Source organism: Malaclemys terrapin, chromosome 4, assembly GCF_027887155.1.
Source record: "Malaclemys terrapin pileata isolate rMalTer1 chromosome 4, rMalTer1.hap1, whole genome shotgun sequence".
Taxonomy (NCBI): domain Eukaryota; kingdom Metazoa; phylum Chordata; order Testudines; family Emydidae; genus Malaclemys; species Malaclemys terrapin.
The window spans coordinates 145,859,659-145,883,266 of NC_071508.1; the positions used below are offsets into that span (position 1 = coordinate 145,859,659).

General features: G+C 49.1%; 1 protein-coding gene across 1 annotated transcript; it reads right to left on the reverse strand.

Annotated features, from left to right (window-relative positions):
- Positions 1-4,105: 4,105 nt before the first annotated feature.
- PTGER2 (prostaglandin E receptor 2) lies at positions 4,106-18,687 on the reverse strand. The gene is made up of 2 exons (XM_054028245.1): positions 17,541-18,687; positions 4,106-7,600 (listed from the first exon to the last, which is right to left on the reverse strand). The coding sequence occupies exons 1-2, from the start codon at positions 18,360-18,362 to the stop codon at positions 7,352-7,354; spliced, it is 1,071 nt and encodes a 356-aa protein (XP_053884220.1). The 5' UTR covers positions 18,363-18,687; the 3' UTR covers positions 4,106-7,351.
- Positions 18,688-23,608: the final 4,921 nt, after the last annotated feature.

The window sequence follows — 23,608 nt, forward strand, 5'->3', positions numbered from 1 at the left end:
AGTCAAAAGACAAACAAGGAAGCCGTAGACCAGTGGGTTTAAATAGAGTTGCGATGGAAACCTTTGGGAACGCCAGTATCTTGTGGGATTTCATGGCAGAACATAGAGCGAGGGATGGAGAGCCAAAGTATACCCCCAGATACACATGGGAAAGCCCTGGGAGACAATGGGAGCGGGACGTGCATGCTTGTAGACAAAATTGGCTCAGTATTAGTATAAATTCAGGCAAGGGACATCATGCTGGAATTCTTGTAATAACTAGATTCTTCCTGTAACAGGGAAAGGCAAGTTAGTGGCTGTCCTGGAATATGCCCGCGATTGTCAGAAGATTGACATGTTGGAGGTAATGGCTGCAGAAATAAATCTCACATTTTTACTTCCTGTGACCAATCACCAGGATTTTTTTTCTCCCGATCACATGACCCCACCCCCCCACTCCCATCCCAGAATCGTTTGCACCAGAACCTTAGGCCATGTCTACACTGCAAAGAAAAACCCATGTCTGGCCCACGCCAACTGACTCGAGATCACAGGGTTTGGGCTGCGGGGCTGTTTCATTGTGGTGTAGCCCCTGCCCCCGGCCAGAGCCCAGACTCTGGGATCCTCCCACCCCACAGGGTCCTAGAGCCCAGGTGCCAGCCCAAGTCTGGATGTCTACACAGCAATGAAACAACCTTGCAGCCCGAGTTGGCTGGCACAGGCCAGCCAGGGGTTTTTCTTTGCTGTGTAGATATACCCGTAAACTCTTAAAATGATCTCTGCCAGGGTCGAGTTGCACCTTGACTGTTGAGCTTCCTGGTCTCTCCACCTGCTCGTCTTCCTGCTTAGAGGTGGGATTATTCTTTGTATTGGAATAGCTCTTAGGAACCCCAATAACTTTACCCACTGGCTCTCACCCTTCCTCTGTTTGCAGTTCCCTCCTTGGGATGGATTTGTACTTGGACTCCACCCTCTCACCACATCCGGAGAGCGGCTCCCAGCTCTTCCTTTCCCCCAGCTCTTTCTTTTTATATTTTTGCTTGGGTCGTGCACACACATTTTGCTGACACTTCTCCCCCTCTGGGAACTCTGATCCTCCACTCGCCAGAAGTCTACAGGATGCTGGGGACCCAGGAGCATCCACAGCTGATCCAAATGCCACAGGAGTGGCCAAGTTGCCACTTTTTGCCCCATCCATGGTCCAATGGTCCGTTCCAGTCGTAAAATCTATTTATTGCTGGGAGCTGCTCCCTTCAACCAGCTCAATGAGCTGCTACAATGGTAGCAAAGAAGGGAAGGTCCTTGTTTTTCAAGCAACTACCTACCACTAGAGAGGCAAATACAAGTTTGCAGGAAGCGTTGAGGTGGATCTGGAGTCCTGCAGCTTTTCCTACTACCACCACCCTGTTTCCCTCCTCTGCCCCTGAACTAGTGTGGTGCTCCCATGTTGGGAAACTGACCAGATTATGGCTAGATGGACATCGGGTAACTGTAACATACTCCTGAATTTCATGTACGGGTGCAGATAGCAAGGAGTTAGAAAGTACTATTTTAGGGGCTGAGTCTGGTTTGCAGGACTGGATCCTTCTTACGAACATAAAACTTACAGCAAGCTTTTGTCTTACTAAAGATATTGGCCCAACCCCTTATCTCAGGTGCTCCCAGGGACCCCCCATTGCAGATGAAGACCTGTACGGCTGAAGAGATTTCATAGCAACGTAGGGTTGGAAGGGACCTCGAGAGCGCATCTAGTCCAGCCTCCCACGCTGAGGCAGGACCAAATATACCGAGACCATCCCTGATAGGGGATTGTCCACCTGCTCCTAAAAAACCTTCAGCGACGGGGGTTCCACAACTTCCTTGGCAGCCTACTCCAGAGCTTAACGACCCTGACAGTTAGAAAGATTTCCCTAATATTTAAGCTAAATCTCCCTTGCTGCAGATTAAGCCCATGACTTCTTGTCCTACCTTCGGTGGACATGGAGAACACGGGATCACTGTCCTCTTTATAACACCCCTTCATGTAGCTGCAGACTGTTATCAGGTCCCTCCCCCACCCAGTCTTCTTTTCTCAAGCCTAAACATGCCCAGTTTTTTTTAAACTTTTCCTCATAGGTCAGGTTTTCTATTAGTTTTGTAGCTTTCTTCTGGAGTCTCTCCAGTTTGTTCATATCTTTCCTAAAGTGTGGTACCCATCCAGGTGAGGGCACACCAGTGCTGAAGAAGCGGGGACAATTACCTCCGATGTCTTATATATGACACTCCTGTTACTAAACCCCAGAATGCTACTAGCTTTTTTGTTTTCCAATTGCATCATGTTGGCTCATATTCAAGTTGTTATCCATTATATCCCCATTTGTCTTATCACCACATACCTGGTCCGACCAGTTTACTCTGGAGTCCAAACACTCTGCATTTCAGATGCAGTCTTTTATGAAAGAAATCCCATCCCACCCTTCTGTATTACGCAACCAGACCAGAAATGCCAGTATGAAAAGCACAAAGACACAGTAGAACTGCCATGCAAGTTTAATAAAACACAAGAACTTAATGTAATTCTGTATGTTGCTTTTCATCATATTGGGGGAAGGGGGTGGGACACCTCTAAGATTTTTGTATTCCCTCTCTCCCCACAGCCATGTTTTTAAACAAAGGCCTGAGGGCCCCGTGCTGAAATACAGGTTTGCGTTTCCCGCAGTTGCAGGCACAAATTAGGAATTTGCCTGAGCAAGTCATTATTGAGGCCTGAATTTCCAGAAGGGCAGAGCAACCACAGCTCCAATCACAGCCCGTGGAAGTGTGACGTTCCGGCCTCTTCTAAAAATCTGCTCCACAAAATGAAGGTTATGCACTGAATCTGTACCATAGCTTTATCACTGAAACCTCCACATCAGCTAAGAATATGGTAGCAATAATTCCCCCCCTAGCAGCTAAGTGTAGGCTTTTATTCTTAAACCAGGAAGAGATTTTCATCTCCCTTGTGCAACATTATTCTGTGTCTGTCATCTGCCCACCCACATTTCAAAGGCTAGAGAACTTCCTGTGGATAGTGGCTAACTGACAAATTACACAACTGCTGACTTTTATTTCCATCTCCATTGTTCGCGGCTCTCCTTCTTCACACCCATTCAGACTGTATAAAAATCAACAGCATCGAATGCCTGTCCTTCAATAATTCTTTTGATGAGAACAAATTCACAACCCCTCTAGTATTACCTGTATCTTACGAATTGCATGCGACGTTCTAGATTGTAATAAGTCATTTGGGGAGAAAGTGTGTGTCTTGGAATTAGAGAAGTCAAAACAGCATTTCCTTCATTTCCATCCTGAAAAGCAACGTTTCCAATGCTTGTCCAGCAAACAGCTCAACATCAAATCTATTTGTGTAACTGGGGAGACACATCATTTGTGGAAAAATAGATATTTAATCACACCGCTGGGGAAGTGGGCGGTCATGCTTGCTTGCTTCCTTTTAGTATTTTTTGTTCTGGTCAGAAGTTCTGTCTTTCAACCCTGAGTAAACAAGAGTTTGTGGGGAATTTTTCATAAAAATGTTTGTTTAAAAATGCCAATTCATCAGATCTGAAACTTCTCCAAAAGAGGTTTGGATTCAATGAATCTCCCAACTAAAAAAAATTGGAAAAACGTTTCAAAATGAAAGTTTCTGGTTTGCCAATTGGAAAGAGCTTTGTTTTTTTAAATATAAGCTAATTACAGGCGAAGGAAGGTTAAAAGAAAAATGGTCAAAAGCTAAACAAAACATTCTGAAATTATTGAAATGAAACGTTTCAGTTGATCTCAACTGAACATTGTTTTTTTTTTGGTTCACTGATCTTTGAGATTTTGACTTTGTCTCCATCAGAGATTGTGTGTGTGGGGGTGGGAGTGGGGGACTTCAGACTTTCAAATATTTGAGGGATTGGAAAACCATTTCCCACCCAGTTCTAGAATAAACACGCCTAGTCACCCTTCCCAAGAATGTTCTTGATGTTATATGGACCTTCTTTTCCTTCTATTTATTCCCCCATTATGTTGTAACCTAGCCCGTAGCCTACATGTTTCATCCATATGACCGACTGTTTTCTGACTTGTGACTTCTGCATAAACCACATATGATTCAGACAGCTACTTTGGAAAGATGATTTTTATTATAGTCATTTTACGTTACGTCAAATGCAGAAATACAAAAAGCTTCAAATCTTTTCATTTTGGGTATTTTTAGACAGGAATAAAACTCTTAAATATACAAGATCCACTTGCAATAAAATACCATGTACGTTTTGGGTTTTTTTAAGAAAGTGGAGCAACACCTGTGCCAGTTATCATGGGTAATCCCATTTGGGCAAATTCATCTCTAGTGTAAGCAAGTCCATTGACTTCAATGAGGGTTCCATGGAAGGGAAGGGGAAAAGGTTACATAAAATAAGGCCACTCTCAGCCGAAGTTTAATGGGTTTGGATCGTCTTGCACGGACTTCAGTGCGGATTGCATAGGGTGTGAAATCAATGCAGAATTTGACAGATGAGCCAATCCTGATAACATACCATTGACAAGAATATACGTAGCAGAGAGTGTGTACCTGACAAACTGAATTCATTTTTATTTAAATAAAAATCTCAGTAGAAAGCAACACCATTGGACCACTGGACATAACGCTATCATATAAAAATAACCTCTTACTTTAACGAACAAAAAAAGTGCCTCGGTTTCCCAGTGAGCTAAATGTTACTGACCTTCTTTGTAAAGTGCTTTGAAATCTACTGAGGAAAGGCACTAGAATGAGAATTGGGTATTATTAGGTTGTCAGTGGATCATGGTCATCCTGAGACTCCCATCTCATTAAATGGGAGGGGATCTGCTTAGGGCAGAGGTTGAGAACTACGGACTTAGGTAACTAACATTATCCTCTGTATTATGGGGTCAGTTTAGCTCCACCCTCCAAAATGTGCCCTCGTGTCTACCCAGTGGAATTCTTTTGGGGCAATTTTCTCTCCACCCCTCTCTGAACCTCTGGGTCCTCCTTGGCATAGCAGACAAAAGGACAGCTGCTGATCTACACTAACATCCCTATATCAGCGTCACGTACAATATACCACAGTCTGTCTGAAAACCTGCTTTACATGTGACACTGAAGGGAAACTATCTTTTTCAGAGGAGGGACTTTAAGACATCACTTAGGGCCCTGATTAAGCAAAGCATCGAGAACGGAAGTGCTCTACGGAATCGGGGCCAGTCACTCTAGGAAAAAGGTCTTTCCAGCACACGGCGGGCTTGGACAGGAGACAGCTACCCTGCCTCCATCGAACTCAATGGCAAAGCTCCCCATGAGTTCTGTGGGAGCAGGCCCATAATGTAAAATGAAGGCAGCTTCCTGGTTAGAATCACAGTGAGGACAAAGAACGAGGAGTACTTGCGGCACCTTAGAGACGAACAAATGTATTTGGGCATAAACTTTTGTGGGCTAAAACCCACTTCATCGGATGCATGCAGTGGAAAATACAGTAGGAAGATATATATACACACAGAGGACATGGGTGTTGCCATACCAACTCTAACGAGAGTAATCAATTAAGATGAGCTATTATCAGCAGGAAACAAAAAATGTTTGTAGTGATAATCAGGATGGCCCATTTCAAACAGTTGACAGGAAGGTGTGAGTAACAAACTACACCATTTGCTCAAGAAAGTCCCTGAAAAAGCACAGGAACAAATCTGCACAGACACACCCCTAGACCCCTGACCAGGGGTATTCTATCTGCTACCCAAGATCCATAAATCTGGAAATCCTGGACACCCCATCATCTCAGGCATTGGCAGCCTGACAGCAGGATTGTCTGGCTATGTAGACTCTCTCCTCAGGCCCTACGCTACCAGCACTCCTAGCTATCTTCAAGACACCACTGACTTCCTGAGGAAACTACAATCCATTGGTGATCTTATGATCTAAGGTGCCACAAGTACTCCTCGGTCTTTTTGCTGATACAGACTAACACGGCTACCACTCTGAAACAGTGAGGAGCAGCCAGCCTGCTAGAAGGTCTATCTTGTGAAATATTTCCCCCGGATATTTAAGCCTTCCCGTCGTCATTCCCACAGCTTTACCTAGGATGAGATGTGATGATTACATAAGTGGCTTGCACGGTATTTCTTCTATGGAAAATGCCTATGAGCAGGGGCTGCAAAGGCTTGTCACGCACAAGACTGTATCAGGCTTGCATGGGAAGAGGCACTTAATACAAAAGTGTTGGGGCCTCTAGAAAACCCCTAGTGAGAAGGCCTGGGAAGCCTTCTTCCTTCTGCACAAGCAACCATCTCTCCCAGCACTGAAGGGCAGCAGGCCGGGCCCCAGCGGACACACCCCAGCCTCGGAGGTGCACAGGCCGCATGCTTAGAAGCGTGTTCGGCTCCTTATCCTACCAGCACAAATAGGTGGGGGATGGGCATCTGGTTGCAGCCCAAAGCAAAGCTCTTCCATCCAAGAGGTTGTTGAGGAGGTGTGGGGGACGGGCTGAGTGCTCCAACACCGGGGAGCTCAGTTGACATTTGCCCACCATTAAGCATGACCCTACCCATGGAGTGCCGCTCGAAAACTCAGGATTCTGGAGCAGAGAGCTGGAACCCTGCTTCTGCCCCTCCTAACAGCTGTGGCCCCAAACGAGGAAGCCAGCTGGCTTTTCTTCCCCTAGCTGTACGGCACTTGGAAAATAGAGCGACAAGAAGCAGAACTAGCTTTAGCCTTCCTGCCTTCCCCTCCCACCCCAGGGCAAGACTGTAGTTATACGAAGGCACATGGCAATACAGATATCTCTGAGACAGAAATACACGGGGGTCTAAAGACTTCCGTTTCAGTAGTTAGATAAATGGTTAGTTAAGCCTCCACGAAGCTAATAAGGACTTGGTGGGTTTCGCAACAAACCAATAAGCCAAAGCAATATTATTAGCTCTTCTGTGTCTCCCCACCAAACGGCATCACAAGGCATAGTGTTCCAGAAAACATTTATCTCCGAGACTTACAGTAAATAGCCACTATCTTTTTAGCGTTTCAAACGCACTAGAGTGCAGCACACGTCTTTAGTTCAACATGAAAGTTCCTGTCTAGTGGCAACGGAAATCCAGTTATTGATTAGCCTCTAGGAGGCTGTCCCATAAGTAGAAAATACTCATTGTAGATGGACTTCCCTTATGCTTTTTGACAAATCCTGCAGTATCTCGTCAGCCAGACTGCAGCTCAATCCATTGTACAGTAAATGGATTTGTTTATTAACCTAAAAAGCACAGCTTCCCATCGTGTTTATACTTCTAAGTTTGTTCGTGACCCTGAGGAGCCATTTTAGCATGATCTTCCAGATGTCTCCACTGAAAGCGGCTGGGATTACTGCCCGCAAAGGTCAATCTGTTTATTGGATTTTGACTCTGCAGCAGGAGTCGTCGTCTGCATGTTGTCTTGGCTCTTCAGGGACATCTGACAGCACAGTACAGAACGGATTACCCTCAGCACTGAAGGTCTAAGGATGACAAAGACCCAAGGGTCAATAATTGGATTAATTGCTAAGAACCTCAGCGCTAGAAGGTCCCTCTTATCGTCTTGGATTTCCATAAACTTGTTCACATAGGCATCAATCTGTAAAACAAAGGAAAAATAAAATGCAAGACCGATCATAGGAATATTTTAATGCACAAGTATAAAACACCACTTCAAAGGAACGTCTATATTCACAGCAGATGTTTTGTTTTCAGTGTTTTAAGTGAATTTCGTTCTAATGAGATGCCAAGCTGGTGGACGTAAAGACTAGCGCTGGGTGGGAGACTGTTTTTGTGTCCCGTGAATATTTTCAAGAATTCAAAATTTTTTCCATGTCTTGATTTGGGAGGAAACGTCAAAATCTTGAAAATATTTGTGAACTGAGAAACCCCCCCTTTTTTTTTTTCATTTCAGGCAAATCAAAACGTTGATTTCAAAAATTTGCCATTTCAATTTTTTTACCCCTTTTCAGTCTAATTAGTTTAAATTTCAAAAGGAAAAGTCCTTTTGAACTGGAAAACTAGAATTTTTTGTGTAGAATGTGTCAAAACGACACTGACAATTTCAAAACTTTTTTTTTTTTCCTCAACACTTTTTTCAAGTCAGGAAATTTGTCGAACTCCACGCTGTTTCATTAGCAGTTTAGGTTTCAACAAATTGATTTTTTTCATTTAAAAAATAAATAAATAAATTCTTGACTAGCTCTAAAGACTAACATTCTTTTTTTATCCACAGGACAGGCAGAGTATGAGCAAGCTCACACAATGCACGCTTCTCTCCATGCTGCCTAACCAATATATAGAGCTGATCAGGAATTTTCCGACACATTTTTCCATTGCAAAATGCAGATTCGTTGAGTGAAACACTTCACAGAAACATGTCTATTTCATTGGGGCGGAGGGTGGGGAAGCTTTTTGACAGCGATGAAGCATTCCACTTCAACGTTTGCAGAACAGAATGTTTGGATTTTGTTTTAAAACTACTTTTCATTTCAAAATTTCTTCTTTTTTTAAGTATCAAAATCGGAACAAAATGTTTCCATCAGAAAGTCATTTTTTTCAGAATTTCATTTTGTGGGAAATTAACTTTTTTAGTTTTGTTCTGGAATGGAGGAGGGGTGGGGGCGGGGCCGGATCCAGGCACCAGGCACCCAAGCACATGCTTGGGGCGGCACCTGGTAAGGGGCGGCAGGGGGAGCGCGGTGCGGTATTCTGCGGGGGTGGGCGCTCCGGCGGCGCGGCGCTCGGCGGGGGGCGGGCTCCAGCGGGGGGGGGGGGCGGGGTCCGGCGGCGCTCGGCACGGCGGGGGGGGCGGGGGCAGGCTCCAGCGCGCGGCGCTCCACGGGGGGGGGCGGCGCTCTGGGGGGGGTGTTCCGGCGGCGCTTGGGCAAGGGCGGGGGGGGGGCAGCGCAGGGCTTGGCGCTGGGGGGTCCGGCGGCGCTCAGCACAGTGGGGGAGCGGGCTCCTGCGCGCAGCGCTCCATGGGGGGGCGGCGCTCTGGGGGGGGGGTTCCGGCGGTGCTCGGCGGGGGACGGGCTCCGGTGGGGGGGGGGGGGCAGCGCGGGGCTCGGCGCTGGGGGGGGGCGGTCCGGCGGCGCTCAGCACGGCGGGGGGGCAGGCTCCAGCGCTCGGCAGGGGGGTGGCGCTCGGCTGGGGGGGGGCGGCGTGGCGCTCGGTTCGGGGGGCTCGGGGGGCGGCGCTTTTTTTTGCTGCTTGGGGCAGCAAAAAAGCTAGAGCCGGCCCTGGGTGGGGGGAAGAGATAACTCAAAGAATTTCCTGGGAAATGGAAAATTCTGTTCTTGCCCAGCTCTAGCAATGTTCCAGTTATACAAGAACCATTGGATTTAGGGTTTTTTTTATAGTCCTACACATTTTCTATCCCCCAGGCAGCGAGAGAAGCATAGACTCATAGAATTGGAGGACTGGAAGCGACCTTAAGAGGTCATTTAGTCCAGCCCCATGCACTCAAGGCAGGACTAAGTATTACCTAGAGCAGTGGTCTCCAAAGTGGAGAGCACGCACCCCAGGGGGTGCGCAAGAGGATCCTTGGGGGTGTGCAGCAGGAGGAGTGCTTTTTTTATTATTTTTTTTTGCTTTGTCATGCAGGAGTCTGAGCAGCTTTTTTTATTATTTTTTTTTGCTTTGGCAAAAATGGTAGAGCTGGCATGGCAGGGGGTGCGTGCTCAAAATTTTTTTTACTGATAGGAGTGCGTGATCAAAAAAGTTTGGAAACCACTGATCTAGACCATCCCTGACAGGAGTTTGTCTATCTGCTCTTAAAAACCTCCAATGATGAGATTCCACAACCTCCCTAGGCAATTTGTTCCAGTGCTGAACCACCCTGACAGGAAGTTTTTCCTAATGTTCAACCTAAACCACCCTTGCTGCAATTTAAGCCCATTGCTTCTTGTCCTAGCCTCAGAGGTTAATGAGGCAATTCTTTTACCTCCTTGCAACAAATCTTTTATGTATTTGAAAACGGTTATCAGGTTCCTCCTTAGTCTTCTCTTCTCCAGACTAAACAAACCCAATTTTTTCAATCTTCCCTCAGAGGTCATGTTTTCTAGGCCTTTCATCATTTTTGTTGCTCTTCTCTGGACTTTCTCCAGCTTGTCCAGATCTTTCCTGAAATGGGGTGCCCAGAACTGCACAAAACAGTCCACCTGAAGCCTTATCAGTGTGGAGTAGAGCAGAAGAATGACTTATCATGTCTTGCTTACATCACTCCTGCTAATACATCCCAGAATGATATTTGTTAAAAGGAAAAGCAGCGTTACACAGCTGACTCGCATTTAGCTTGTGATCCACTATGACCCCCAGATCCCTTTCCGCAGTGCTCCTTCCTAGGAAGCCATTTCCCATTTTGTATGTGTGCAACTGATTGTTCCTTCCTACGTGGAGTACTTTGCATTTGTCCTTATTGAATTTCATCCTTTTTACTTCAGACCATTTCCCCAGTTTGTCCAGATCATTTTGAATTTTAATCCTGTCCTCCAAAGCACTTGCAACCCCTCCCAGCTTGGTATCATCCGCAGACCTGATAAGTGTACTCTCTATGCCATGATCTAAATCACTGATGAAGATATTGAACAGAACCGGACCTAGGGCCGAGCCCGAGCCTTTCTTTGGAAAATGCTTGAGCCCGCAGACACTTTGCAAATGTGTGGTAGCTGCAGAGATCCAAATGGCAGGGTGGCCCGATCAGCTGCAGTCTGCTCTATGGCACAACTTCCGTATGGAGAAAAAAGTCTAAAGAGAAGCCTGTTTCCCCATCACTATGTATTTACATGAAAAGGACTCACATACACTTCAATGAATCCCTCTTCAGACGAACTCCGCCAAACCGGAAATTCAATTAAGAGGGCATGAACACCTCGCCCTGTTTTTAGAGACCATTAACATTGCGCATGCAGAGTCCCTTCTGCAAAAGTCCTTGTTTTAGTAATGAAACTTTGCACCTAGGTATCGCTTTCACCCCAAGGTTTCAAAGCTAGGTAGCTGTTCTCCTGATTGTGCCTTGCGTCCCCAGCTGTACGAAGAGAGGACAAAATTTGCTCTGGGTCACAGAGTGACTCAGCAACACAGCTGGCCACAGAAGCCCAGCTGTCCCGACACACAGGCCTATGCTCGAGAACCGCGGTTTCTTTTTCTGTAGATCTCTGATACGTGTGGCATAAAAGAGTTATTTAAAGACATAACTTCAGACCTTCATCTTTGCGTGTCTCCATTTTGATGGGCTTAATGTCTTTTGGCTTTAGGTCCATCAGCAGGAGAGTTCAGCTCGGGTTAAGGGGAGTTCGGACAGTTCAATCATGTTTCAATTTAGGGGTTTTAAATGCATATTTCTTGGGCAACAGGTTACACTAGGTGCCCGGGTTACAAACGACAACATGAACAATGTGATGTTAAATGTGGGATTACGCGCTTTAGGAGAGGCCGCCTGTCTGTTTCACGACAGCAACATCTAATCCAGAGGTGGGCAAACTACGGCCCACAGGACCGTCCTGACCGGCCCTTGAGCTCCCGGCCGGGGAGGCTCGCCCCCGGCCCCTCCCGTGCTGTCTCCCCTTCCCCGGAGCCTCAGCTTGCCATACCACCAGCGCTCTGGGCAGCGGGGCTGCGAGCTCCTGCCAGGCAGCGTGGCTGGGTCTGGCCGGGCAGCACAGCTGCCAGACATGCTACTTTGAGCGGCATGGTAAGGGGGTGGGGAGTGGATAAGGGGCAGACGGTCCTGGGGAGCAGTCAGGGGACAGGGAGCAGGGGGCGGTTGGATGGGGCGGAGGTTCTGTGGGGGGGCGGTCAGGGGACAGGGAGGATTAGATAGGCGTGGGAGTCCCGTGGGGCCTGTCAGGGGGCGGAGGTGTGGATAGGGGTTGGGGCGGACTGGGGACAAGGAGCAGGGAGGGTTGGATGGGTCAAGGGTTCTGAGGGGGCCAGTCAGGGGGCAGGAAGTGGGATAGGGCAGGTAGGGGGCAGGGGCCAGGCTGTTTGGGGAGGCACAACCTTCCCTACCCGGCCCTCCATACAGTCTTGGAACCTCGATGTGGCCCTCAGGCCAAAAAGTTTGCCCACCCCTGGTCTAATCCCTCACAGCGGTGCTAAATTTGCCAGCGGGCTACTTATCATGACAACCCAGTAGCGAGAGTTTAGGCCAAAACGGGACATTCCCACATTTTACTCCCTGCAAAAATGTCAAGTTGCTAAAAGAAAAATGAGGAGAGGATACCAAAGTAAGGCCCGAGGAAGAGGCTCGGCTTGCCCTCAAAGTCCCAGAAGATTTTTCAATACCAGCTTTAGACAACTGCAATTTAAGATTCCCCAGGGAGCCTATTATCCTCCGCACACCCCTAAGGAACCAATCAGCGGGCTTTGGTATTTAAAGAAGCTGTGACAAGTATGACTAGTCCCGTCCAAAACATCCCTTCCACTCCCCCTCCGCCCCGCCCGATGTGGGCATGTGAAACCACAAAAATGAATCCATCACTGGGCTTCGTAGCGAGCCCTGAGCTGAGCGTATCAAGAGATCATTGCATTTTTGGATAAATGAAGTAAGTCAATAGTTGCTTAACGGATCATTAATTACCGTATCCAGTCTATTGGCAGGTTGCCTATAGTGCCTTCACCAGAGTGTGTAGGTGCAATCAATGAGCATGGAAGAAAAACAGCTCTAGCCATGTTTCTGACCTACTGTATGAATTTATGTCTGACAGCCAAAATCAGTTACTTCCTTAAATATGCTTGTTTGCTACTTTATGGAAGAACTGACAATCCCTCCTGGGAAGATGATGCAGCAAATTTTACTCATGTGACACCAGTTGCTCTGTCTCAGGTCCTGGTCCCCATGAACCCAGAGCTGTTTAGCAAGACCGGATGTATCTAACTTCTAAAGCTGTGTATTAAAAAAGGAGATGAAGAGTTTGAGACAGACAATTAATGCCTTAGCTATTTACTTCTAATGACCTGGGTTCAAATCCTGTACATACTGCAGCTGAAAGTGAGTTGAATCATCTCATTCTAGTCACTAAAAGCACCAGATGTTCTGACAACTCATGTCATGACACAGGACTTAGTTAGTTTTTGGGAAAGTTTGCCCTACAACTGCTTATGCAGGGTAGGCATTATAGTTGGTGCTATTGGTAGATCACCTTCATGGACACTAAATTCAACCATCATCCATGTGTGTCTAAATAAAAAAAGATTAGGCATGGCAAGGAATATGAGTACTATCTACAATTATATTACCTGGATAAATTTAGGACTTTCAGTCCTCATGCTTCAGGGCAGAAAGAGGTAGGGTCAGGAAGAAACACCCACGTAGTATGCTACTGTACAACTGGGTGCATTTATAAGGGTTTATATGCTTTCCTCTGAAGGATTCACCACTAGCCACCGACCTGTTCTGCTACCTGTGACTACAGCTAGTTGGTCTGTTGTTCTATGGCAATATCTATGTTCTTCTATGGAAAGAGTAGATCAGAAAGAGAATCTCCTAAAGCTAAAAGAAAAGTAACTGATTGTGAGTCAGTTCTCAAAGCTGTAGGAACTAGGTACTTGCACCTAGACATGGTGTCCTGAAGTGAAAGTTCCAGTGTCCCCTTTCTCCATACTCATGATACTTGTTCACCTGATAATATAACAATTTTTAATTTCTCCTTTGTGGCACACAGTGGGATTTCTAGATATCTGATTGAATGAAATGATCCTATGTACAAATGCTAGGCTGGTAGAAAATACACTTCTACCATCAAGGATTTTTAACTAGCTGACCACTTTATGCTGCTCACCAGACTGCAAAAACCTTCCTCTCCAAAACAGACCCATTGCAAATGTATACGTACTTCCAATAATTCCTGTCACAAGCACACCAGCAGTTACATCTCATGTCTGTACATGACTCAGTCAGATGAGGGAAAGTACCATTAGGAGCAGAGCCAAGACCCCTAAACAAATTTAAGGCCCATCAACTGGTGGTGGAGCAGCTCTGATGATTGCAAGTCCAAGACCACAGGAAACACAACAGGCTGCTAGATGTTATTACATTTCCTTGATCAAGCTCTTGAAATCCAAAAATAATGGTGCAACAAGCCCAGTCAGGGCCGGCTCCAGGCACCAGCGGAGCAAGCTGGTGCTTGGGGCGGCAGATTCCAAGGGGCGGCATTCCAGCCGCCCTTTTTTTCCCTTTTTCTTTTTGGTGTGCTGCTCAGGCTGCCCTGTGGGGGGCGGCGGCCCGGAGGAGGGGAGCACCCTGCAGCAAACTCGGCAGGGCAGCCCACGTCCTTCCCTCCCAGCCGATCAGAGCAGCGCGGAGCCCTCCTCCCAGCCCAGCTCCCTGCATCCTGCCAGAGGGGAGGCATTGAAGTGCCCAGACGGAGCCACCAGCCGGCTCCAGGAGACGTGGGAGCCCAGCACCGTGGCGGGAGGATGCGCTGAGCTGCCCCCAGAGGTGGGGGCGCTGTTCCCGCTTGGCCAGGTCAGTTCGCGCAGGTCCGCCCCCAGCGCGGCCCCGGGGAGGGGTCACCAGCAGGCAGCCCTCTGGCGGGCGCGGAGCAGGCCCCAGTGTCCCGGCATGCCAGCCCCTGGGGGGCGCGGGTTAGTCTGCCATGCCCTGACTTCGGGAAAGTCCCACTCACGGGCGGCGCAGGGAAACTTTCCTGGGACTTGGGGGCAGCGTGGATGGGGTGGCTCCGGCTGCGCCCGGTGGAGTCCGTGGGGGACAGGACACCCACAGATGTGGCCCCGGCACCTGGCGCTGGCCTGGGCCTCGAGGGACTTGCTGCAGGCGGGGCAGGGGCAATTGGGAAATAAACAAACTTGGGACCCACTCCCGGCAGCAGTTTTAAGCGCCCCCTCCCCCCCCTTGGTGGGGAGAGTGGCTTTGAAAAGCAGGGGACTGGCTGGCACCTGCTCCTCAAACTACCAGGCTGGGGCGGGGGTGTCTAGGTGCTCAGGATCCCAGCCTGAAGTTACTGAGAGTTTTGATTAAGAAACTACTAGACTTTGGCCCCAAATTTCCCCCTTCCCTGACCTCCCCCCCCCACTCCAGTAGAAATGGTTCATTGATTAGTCCATCGGGTGACCCAGTGGTTTGGTGCTGTTTGATTTCTGTTCTCACTGTGGTTGCATTTTACCAATGCAGCTTCTTGCATATGTGCATCTTCCCCACCCCCACCCCCCCAGGGAGAATAGTGTAAGGATTTTTAGCAGGCAAATGTAGTTCACATTGCTCTGTAGCTGGGAGATTTGTGGGCTTGAGAATCCCTAAATCCTCATTGACGTGAAAGACCATAACAACTCTGAATGAGCTGCTACAGTCTAGCTGGTCAAAACAAAACAAAAAAACATTGAAAAGTGAAAACGTGTAAAAGCCTTGGGGCAGCAAAAAACCTAGAGCCGGCCCTGTGTCCTGTGGTTAATTTGTCCATTGGGCCTTTCAGCTCTCCAAGTGCTAATGAAAGATAATGTCAATCTAACGGTGGGAATGTAAAATTAGCTCTGGCCGTATTCCCAGTCTGGGCAGGTTTTGCTTTTCACAGGGAAAAAAGAACTGAGAAACAGAAGGAAAAAAAATCGCCCGAACCATCTGCTCCCTCAAAAGTGGGAAGAATCAAACTATCGACTGGTAAAGGGTTGAGTGACATGGCAGCTCCTAAGGGGTCCTATTGAATTTGAACGACAAGAGAAAGTCAGACTAATGGTTAGAGTTCTTTACTTGTGTCACGTGGGTTCTAATTTTGAGAGGCAGCACTCTAGCAGTTAGAACTTGGGAGTCAGAAGACTTGGGTTATATTTCCAAACCTGCCGTTGTCCAAAACACTTAATCTCAGTGTGCCTCGGTTTCCCTACCGGTTGAATATGGAAAATACATACCTTTATCAAGCATTTTCATGCCTTCCGGTCAAAAGTAATGTATATGCTCAAAGTTCTTATGAATTGTAAGTGTGTTGAGCATATTCTCCTACCTCATATCTTTGTTTATGGACACAATCTTCAGCTCCAGGGACACCATGCAAGCCAGCTTTTTCACATCGAAATTAACATTTGTGTACAGGTGAGGGTGTGTGCATGCGCAGTGGCTGTTGTCTGTCTGTATTTGCTGAGGCATCCTTTCCCCTCACAGCTGAAAACTTGGTTCAGTGGGCAAAACTATACCCTTGTACAACCGCATGGATGCATGCGTGCTCACTGACACCACAGCAACGCATGTCCAACCAACCCCAGTGATTTGGGGCATCCCTACACTCACCTAACTGCATTTATCTGTGCAACCTCGGTTCCACATTGGCAATTTAACTGACCTGTGTTACGTCAATTACAGCCATGGAGCCCTATTGATTTGTGCCCCTCACTATGACACATGCAAATGAACTGCTCTGCGTCACCTCAACTCCTTCCCTGCAACTGCCCCAACCCTTCAACCTTGCTACCGCCCTCGATACGGCACAGCTCAGTGCCAGTGGCACAGGCATGTAACCTCAGCGACGCAGGCCTATATTTGATCCATGCAATCTCGGTCAAGCATCTGCCACTCTAGTGCCCTGTGAAAGCATCTTGAGCCCTGTCACCATCGTCTCTCAGCTCCCGGAAAGTGGATTTATTCTCAGGAGTGCCCGGAGAGCTAGAAGAGTGCTATCTCCATTTAACAGATGAGGAAATGGGAGCACAGAGCCAATACTACGATAAAAAGCCCATGGCACCGTCTCAGAGCCCGGATCAGCTGACTTGGGCTAACGGAGCTGGAGCCCAGGCTCTGAGACCTTTTCCCCTCGTGGGGTTTCGGAGTGTGGGCTCCAGCGTGAGCCCGAATGACTACACAACAATTGTATAGTCCCGGAGCCCTGAGCCAGGCCAACCATGGGTCTTTTACAGCAGTGTAAACGTAGTCTAAGAGATTTGGTCAGGGAAGCTGTGGCAGAGTCAGGAACAGAGCAATCTTTGTGCTTCAGTCTAGTCTAGTGCCTGAATCCCAGAACTCAGTGGGGCTGTCTGGCATCCTCATCTGTAGGGGTTTCTTTTTAATTTAGGGACTAAAAAGAATTTTGTTGTAGAGTCAGAATTTAAGCCCAGAAAGGACAACCCCCCAGCCCCAGATCATCTAATCCCATCTTTCTCAACCTTTTTGATCTCAGGGACCGAGGCTGGTCCATGGGCCGGTCACTAAGAAACACTGATGTAGTCTGACCTCCTGTGTCTCACAGACCCCTAACACCGGCACACTAAACTCAACAACCCAAACAGCCCACAGGAGACCAGGCTAGTATGTGCCACAGGCAGAGAACGGGAGGGATGGGTGCAGGAGGCCCCCAAGGACAGGAATTAGCAAAGGGGCCAGGGGAGAAGGCCCCCAAGGACAGGGATTAAGAAGGGGGCCGGGGGAGAAGGCCCCCAAGGACAGGAATTAGCAAAGGGGCCAGGGGAGAAGGCCCCAGGTACTGGAGGCCCCCAAGGACAGGGATTAAGAAGGGGTGGGGGGAGAAGGCCCCAGGTGCTGGAGTCCCCCCCAGGGCAGGGGCTAGCCAGGGGCTCCCGGCCCCTGCACTCACCGTGAAAGGCAGGGAGCAGACGATGAAGGTGATGGTCATGATGGCCAGGAGGATGAGGTGATCCACCTCCTCGGACATGGAGAGCCTCCGGCGCCCGGCGGGCTGCTCCAGCGAGGCCAGGCGGCGCGAGGTCTGCCCGCGGCGGTGCATGCCCACCAGGCTGCGGGTGACGCTCAGGTTGCAGAGCAGCACGGCCAGGATGAGCAGCAGCAGCAGCGTGGCGTAGAGCAGCGAGTAGGTGGCGCCGCCGCCGCCGGGGCCCTGGGCGGCGCGCATCTGGATGAAGCACCAGGTGCCCGGGCAGTACTGCACGTAGCGGTCGAAGCCCAGCAGCGGCAGGGCGCAGAAGGCGGCGGCGAAGGCGTAGAGGGCCAGCAGGGCCAGCAGCAGCGCCGAGCGGCGGCGGACGAAGCGCTCGTAGAGGTAGGGCTGGCCCAGCGCCAGGCAGCGCTCCAGCGCCATGGCGAACAGCACCAGCATGGTGGCCAGGCCGAAGAAGCTCATGGCGAAGGCGAAGTAGAGGCACAGCCGCCGGTCCTCGGCCAGCGCCACCAGCGTGCGGTTGCGGCCGTAGGAGACCAGCACCACGGGGCTGACCAGGCAGGTGCCCAGCAGGTCGGTGAGCACCAGGACGGTCACCAGCACGTGGAAGAGGGAGAGCGGGCGGCCGCGCCGCCCCAGCCGGCGCCGGGCCAGCAGCGCCAGCGCCGTCAGGTTGCCCAGCAGCCCGGCGGAGAACATGACGGCGCTGATGGCCGGGCTCTCCTCGGCCGACAGCGGCTCTTGGGTCTCGCAGTGCGAGGCAGAGCCGGAGCCGCTCATGGTGGCGCCCGCCCGCTGTCAGGCGCTGGGGCGTGAGCGCAGCACCGGGCGAGCCGAGCCGAGCCGGCCCCTCGCCGGGCTCCCCCGGCGCGCTGCCAGAGGCGCTCGCCGCTCCTCCCTCGCCAACAGCTGGAGCTCGGACCCGCCTCCCTGGCGCAGCTGCCCGTGTAGCCCCACAAAATGCTCCCCTCCCGTTTTGCTACTGGGAGCGGTTTCTGCCACGCAGCGTAGCACTTTGGTAAACTGTTTGTTAAATTGCTACCGCCTGTCCATGGGGTTGCGAATCAGGAGGGGATGGGGTATGTGGTCAAAAACGATCCCGACCTGCTTCCTGACCGGAGTGGCCATTCATTGCATTCATTGCATTCGTGAAAGGGGAGGTAGTGTTGTGGACCCTTTTCATTTTTTCCACTGGCTTCTCCTTGCTTAGTTCCAAGAACTGGGCTGCTCAGGCACCTGTCACTGGTCCAGGGATGGGGTTGTGGTGGAAAACACTCCCGGTCTGCTTCCTCTGGGGGGATGGTTGCAAAACGGGAGGGATGGGGTTGTGGTGGAAAACGCTCCCGATCTGCTTCCTCCTGGCTAATGTGCCAAATTGATCTGTTGCATGATTGAGGCATACTGTTTCACTTTTTTGTGTGTGAATCCGTGAAAAGGGAGGTAAGGTTTGGGGGAACGGAGCATGCCCCTGAGCCCAAGGTGAGACCACAGTGGCCCCTTTTCATTTTTTCCACTGGCTTCTCCTTGCTTAGTTCCAATGACTGGGCTGCTCATGCACCTGTCACTGGTCCAGGGATGGTTGCAAAACGGGAGGGATGGGGTTGTGGTGGAAAACACTCCCGGTCTGCTTCCTCTGGGGGGATGGTTGCAAAACGGGAGGGATGGGGTTGTGGTGGAAAACACTCCCGGTCTGCTTCCTCTGGGGGGATGGTTGCAAAACGGGAGGGATGGGGTTGTGGTGGAAAACACTCCCGGTCTGCTTCCTCTGGGAGGATGGTTGCAAAACGGGAGGGATGGGGTTTGTGGTTGAAAACACTCACAGTCTGCTTCCTCCTGGCTAATGTGCCAAATTGATCTATTGCATGATTGAGGCATGCTGTTTCACTTTTTTTTGTGTGAATCCGTGAAAAGGGATTTTTTTTACTTTACTCTTCCAATTTGCATCATATACAAAGCAATTTTTGGGGCCCCTTCCATTAAAAAAAAGTTGCAATACTCTAGTAACATGTATTTGGAAATGTAAAAAATAACCAGTGAAATACATTCAAAAATTAATTTGTAATAATTTGAAAATACACTAAATCCAACATTTGAAAACATTAAATGCTTTAATAGGATGTAGACATTTGCAGTTACATAATGGGCTCTCACTGGGTGATGGTGATGGTTGGTGCAAAAGGGCTGTCGCTGCCTGGGGGTGGTCTACAAGGACCCCTAGGTCCTTCTCCTCTTCCGTTACTTCTAACCAATGCGTCCCCAGCTTGTAACTAAAATTGTTGTTAGTCATCCCCAAATGCATCACCTTACACTTTTCACTATTAAATTTCATCTTATTTCTGACACTCCAATTCACAAGCTCATTCAAGTCTCCCTGCAGAGTATCCCTGTCCTCCTCCGAATTTACAACGCCTCCCACCTTTGTATCATCCGCAAACTTTATCAGCCCACCCCTGCAATCGGTTCCGAGGTCAGTTATAAATAGATTGAATAAAATGGGTCCCAAAACTGAACCTTGAGGCACTCCACTAGTAACCTCCCTCCAACCTGACAGTTCACCCTTCAATACGACCCACTGCAGTCTCCCCATTAACCAATTCCTTATCCACCTCTGGATTTTCATATCAATCACCATGTTTTTCAGTTTAACCAATAATTCCTCATGGGGTACAGTATCAAACGCTTTACTGAAATCCAGGTATATTAGGTCCACCGCATTTCCCTTATCTAATAAGTCCGTTACTTTCTCAAAGAAGGAGATCAGATTCGTTTGGCACGATCTGCCCTTCGTAAAACCATGTTGTAATTTATCACAATTGCCATTAACCTCCAGGTCCTCAACTAGTTTCTCTTTCAGAATTTTCTCTAGCACCTTGCACACTACAGATGTTAAACTAACAGGCCTATAGTTACCCGGATCACTTTTTTTCCCTTTCTTGAAAATAGGAACCACATTAGCTATTCTCCAGTCTAACGGGACCACCCCCGAGTTTACAGATTCATTAAATATTATCGCTAATGGGCCTGCTATTTCCCGCGCCAATTCCTTGAATATTCTCGGATGAAGATCGTCCGGTCCTCCCGACTTAGCCCCATTAAGGTGTTCAAGTTTTGTTTCTACCTCGGATGCGGTAATCCCCCATCCTGAATGCCCCTCTGTAATGGTGCTAGTACCCCTAATACCTTCATTGGCCTCATTAAACACCGATGCAAAATATTCATTGAGATATTGCGCCATGCCTAGATTATCTTTAATCTCCTCGCCGGCAATAGTCTTCAGTGGTTCCACTTCTTCTTTCTTTGCTTTCTTCCTATTTATATGGCTGTAAAACCTCTTACTATTGCTTTTAATTCCCCTCGCTAGGTCCAACTCTTCCCGGCCTTTGGCCTTTCTCACTCTATGTCTACATTCTCTGACTTCACTAAGGTAAGTTTCCTTGCTGATCACTCCCCTCTTCCACTCTTTGTACGCTTTCTGTTTTTTCCTAATCGCCCCTTTGAGTCGGTCGCTCATCCAGCTCAGTCTAAATCTCTTGCTTAGTAATCTTTTTCCCTTTTTTGGGATACAGGCCTCTGACAGCTCATGCATCTTTAACTTGAAGTAATCCCAGGCTTCTTCTGCCTTTAGATCCATTAATATGTTTGCCCAATCCACTTCCCTTACCAGTCCCCTTAATTTGTTAAAATTGGCCTTTTTAAAATTATAAACCCTAGTCTTTGACTTAATTCTGTTACTCCTTCCATTTAGTTTAAACCGAATTAGCTCATGATCACTGGAGCCCAAATTGTCCCCTACTACCACTTCCTCAACGAGGTCCTCACTACTTACCAGAATCAAATCTAAAATGCCCCCCCCTCGTCGGTTCAGCTACCACTTGATGAAGGAATTGATCAGCAAGCACATCTAGGAACATCTGAGCCCTATTATTGCTACTAGCGTTTGTTCCCCAATCTATATCCGGGAAGTTAAAGTCCCCCATAATTATACAGTTTCTATTAGTATTTACTTCTCTAAACACATTAAATAGTTCCTTATCCATATCCTGGGTTGATCCCGGCGGTCTATAGCACACCCCAAGCACTATCCACGGAGAGGCTCTAGTAGTCCTTTTACCCAGTGTGAGTATTGCCCAGACGGACTCTGTGTTATCTATTCCATCGACTATTATTTCTTTACAGCTTATTTCACTATTGACATACAATGCCCCCCCCCACCTTTACCTTTGTCCCGGTCTTTCCTAAACAGCGCATACCCCTCCATACCTGTGTTCCAGTCGTGACTGCCAGCCTGGCTGATTGCACCCCCAAGGGCCGGAGTTATCCTGCCCCAGGACAAGCTGTGGCTGCGCTGCCGGCTCAGCCTGGCAGACACAGTCACCTCCCATCAGGGCCGGGTATTGTGGCTGGGGGTTAGGGTGTGGGAGAGTAGGTCTCTAGTGGGTCTGGGGGGGTGCTGTGCAGTGAGGGGTGGGAAGATCTGTGTGTGTTGGGGCACTGGGAAGTGTGCAGGGGTCTGGGTGGGGCACTGTGCAGTTGTGGCAGTGGGGCGGTGGGGGGCACTGGGCAGTGAGGGAATCTGCGGGGGGGCTCTGGGCGGGGAGGGGCAGGGCACTGTGCAGTTGTCGGAGGGCTGTGGGGGGGTCTACAGCTAGGGGGCACTGGGCAGTGAGAGGATCTGGGGGGGTTCAGAGTGGTCTGTGGGAGGGCACTGGGCATGGGGGTTTGTGGGGGTCTTTTCACGTATTCACACACAAAAACGTGAAACAGTGCGCCTCAATTGACCAATAGAGATCAATTTGGCACATTAGCCAGGAGGAAGCAGACCGTGAGTGTTTTTGACCACAAACCCCATCCCTCCTGATTTGCAACCCCATGGACCAGTGACAGGTGCATGAGCAGACAAGTCATTGGAAATAAGGAAGGCGGAAGCCAGTGGAAAAAATGGAAGGGGCCACTCTGGTATGACCTTGGGCTCAGGGGCATGCTAGCCAGGAGGAAGCAGATCGATGAAAGGGGCCACTCTGGTCTCACCTTGGGCTCAAGGGCATGCTCCGTACCCCCAAAGCTTACCTCCCTTTTCACGGACTCACACACAAATACGTGAAACAGCGCGCCTCAATCGTACAATAGATCAATTTGTCACATTAGCCAGGAGGAAGCAGAGCGACCAAAGGGGCCACTCTGGTATCACCCTTGGGGTGATGGGCCCGCCCCGAAGGGGAAGAAGCATGATGGGAGCACAGGGCCGGGCTGGCCAGTGTGCGTCTGGCAGCTCCCGGTTTGTAAACAGTGCCATTGTACTGGGCTAGGTGGAGCAGGATTGTTCCTGCCGTGCCATGACCCATCTCCCATTGCCCCCGGCCAGCCCGTCGCTCTGAGGACTCTGCCCCCCATGCCCCATGTCCCCATTTCCCCCCTGGGGGACCACAAATATGTTTAGCACCAGGCCCACAAAAAGTTAATCCATCCCTTTTTGGGGTGCAGGCTCTGGGATGGAGTTGGGGTGCAGGAGGGTTGCAGGCTATAGGTAGTTTGGGTAGTTTGAGTGAGGGGTGCAGGCTCTGACCTGGGGCATGGGATTGGGGTACAGGAGGGGGTGCAGACATGTGGGCTCTGGGAGGGAGTTAGCAACTCAGCACGTTATATAAGAGAAATGAACTGCAGTGATTTCATATAGGCATAGAAACTGATAGAAGACACTTTTACATATTCAAAATGTGAGAGGCAGAGTTGGAGGGAGGGGGTGTCTGTACAATATTTCACCACATTCAGTCTCCTGGCTGGATCAGTAACGTAGCCGTGTACAGGGCTGCCCAGAGGATTCAGGGGGCCTGGGTCAAAGCAATTTTGGGGGCCCCTTCCATAAAAACAGTTGCAATACTATAGTAACATGTATTTTGAAATGTAAAAAATAACCAGTGACATACATTCAAAAATTAATTTGTAATAATTTGAAAATACACGAAATACATTATTTAAAAACATGAAATGCTTTAATGGTATGTATACATTTGCAATTACATAATGGG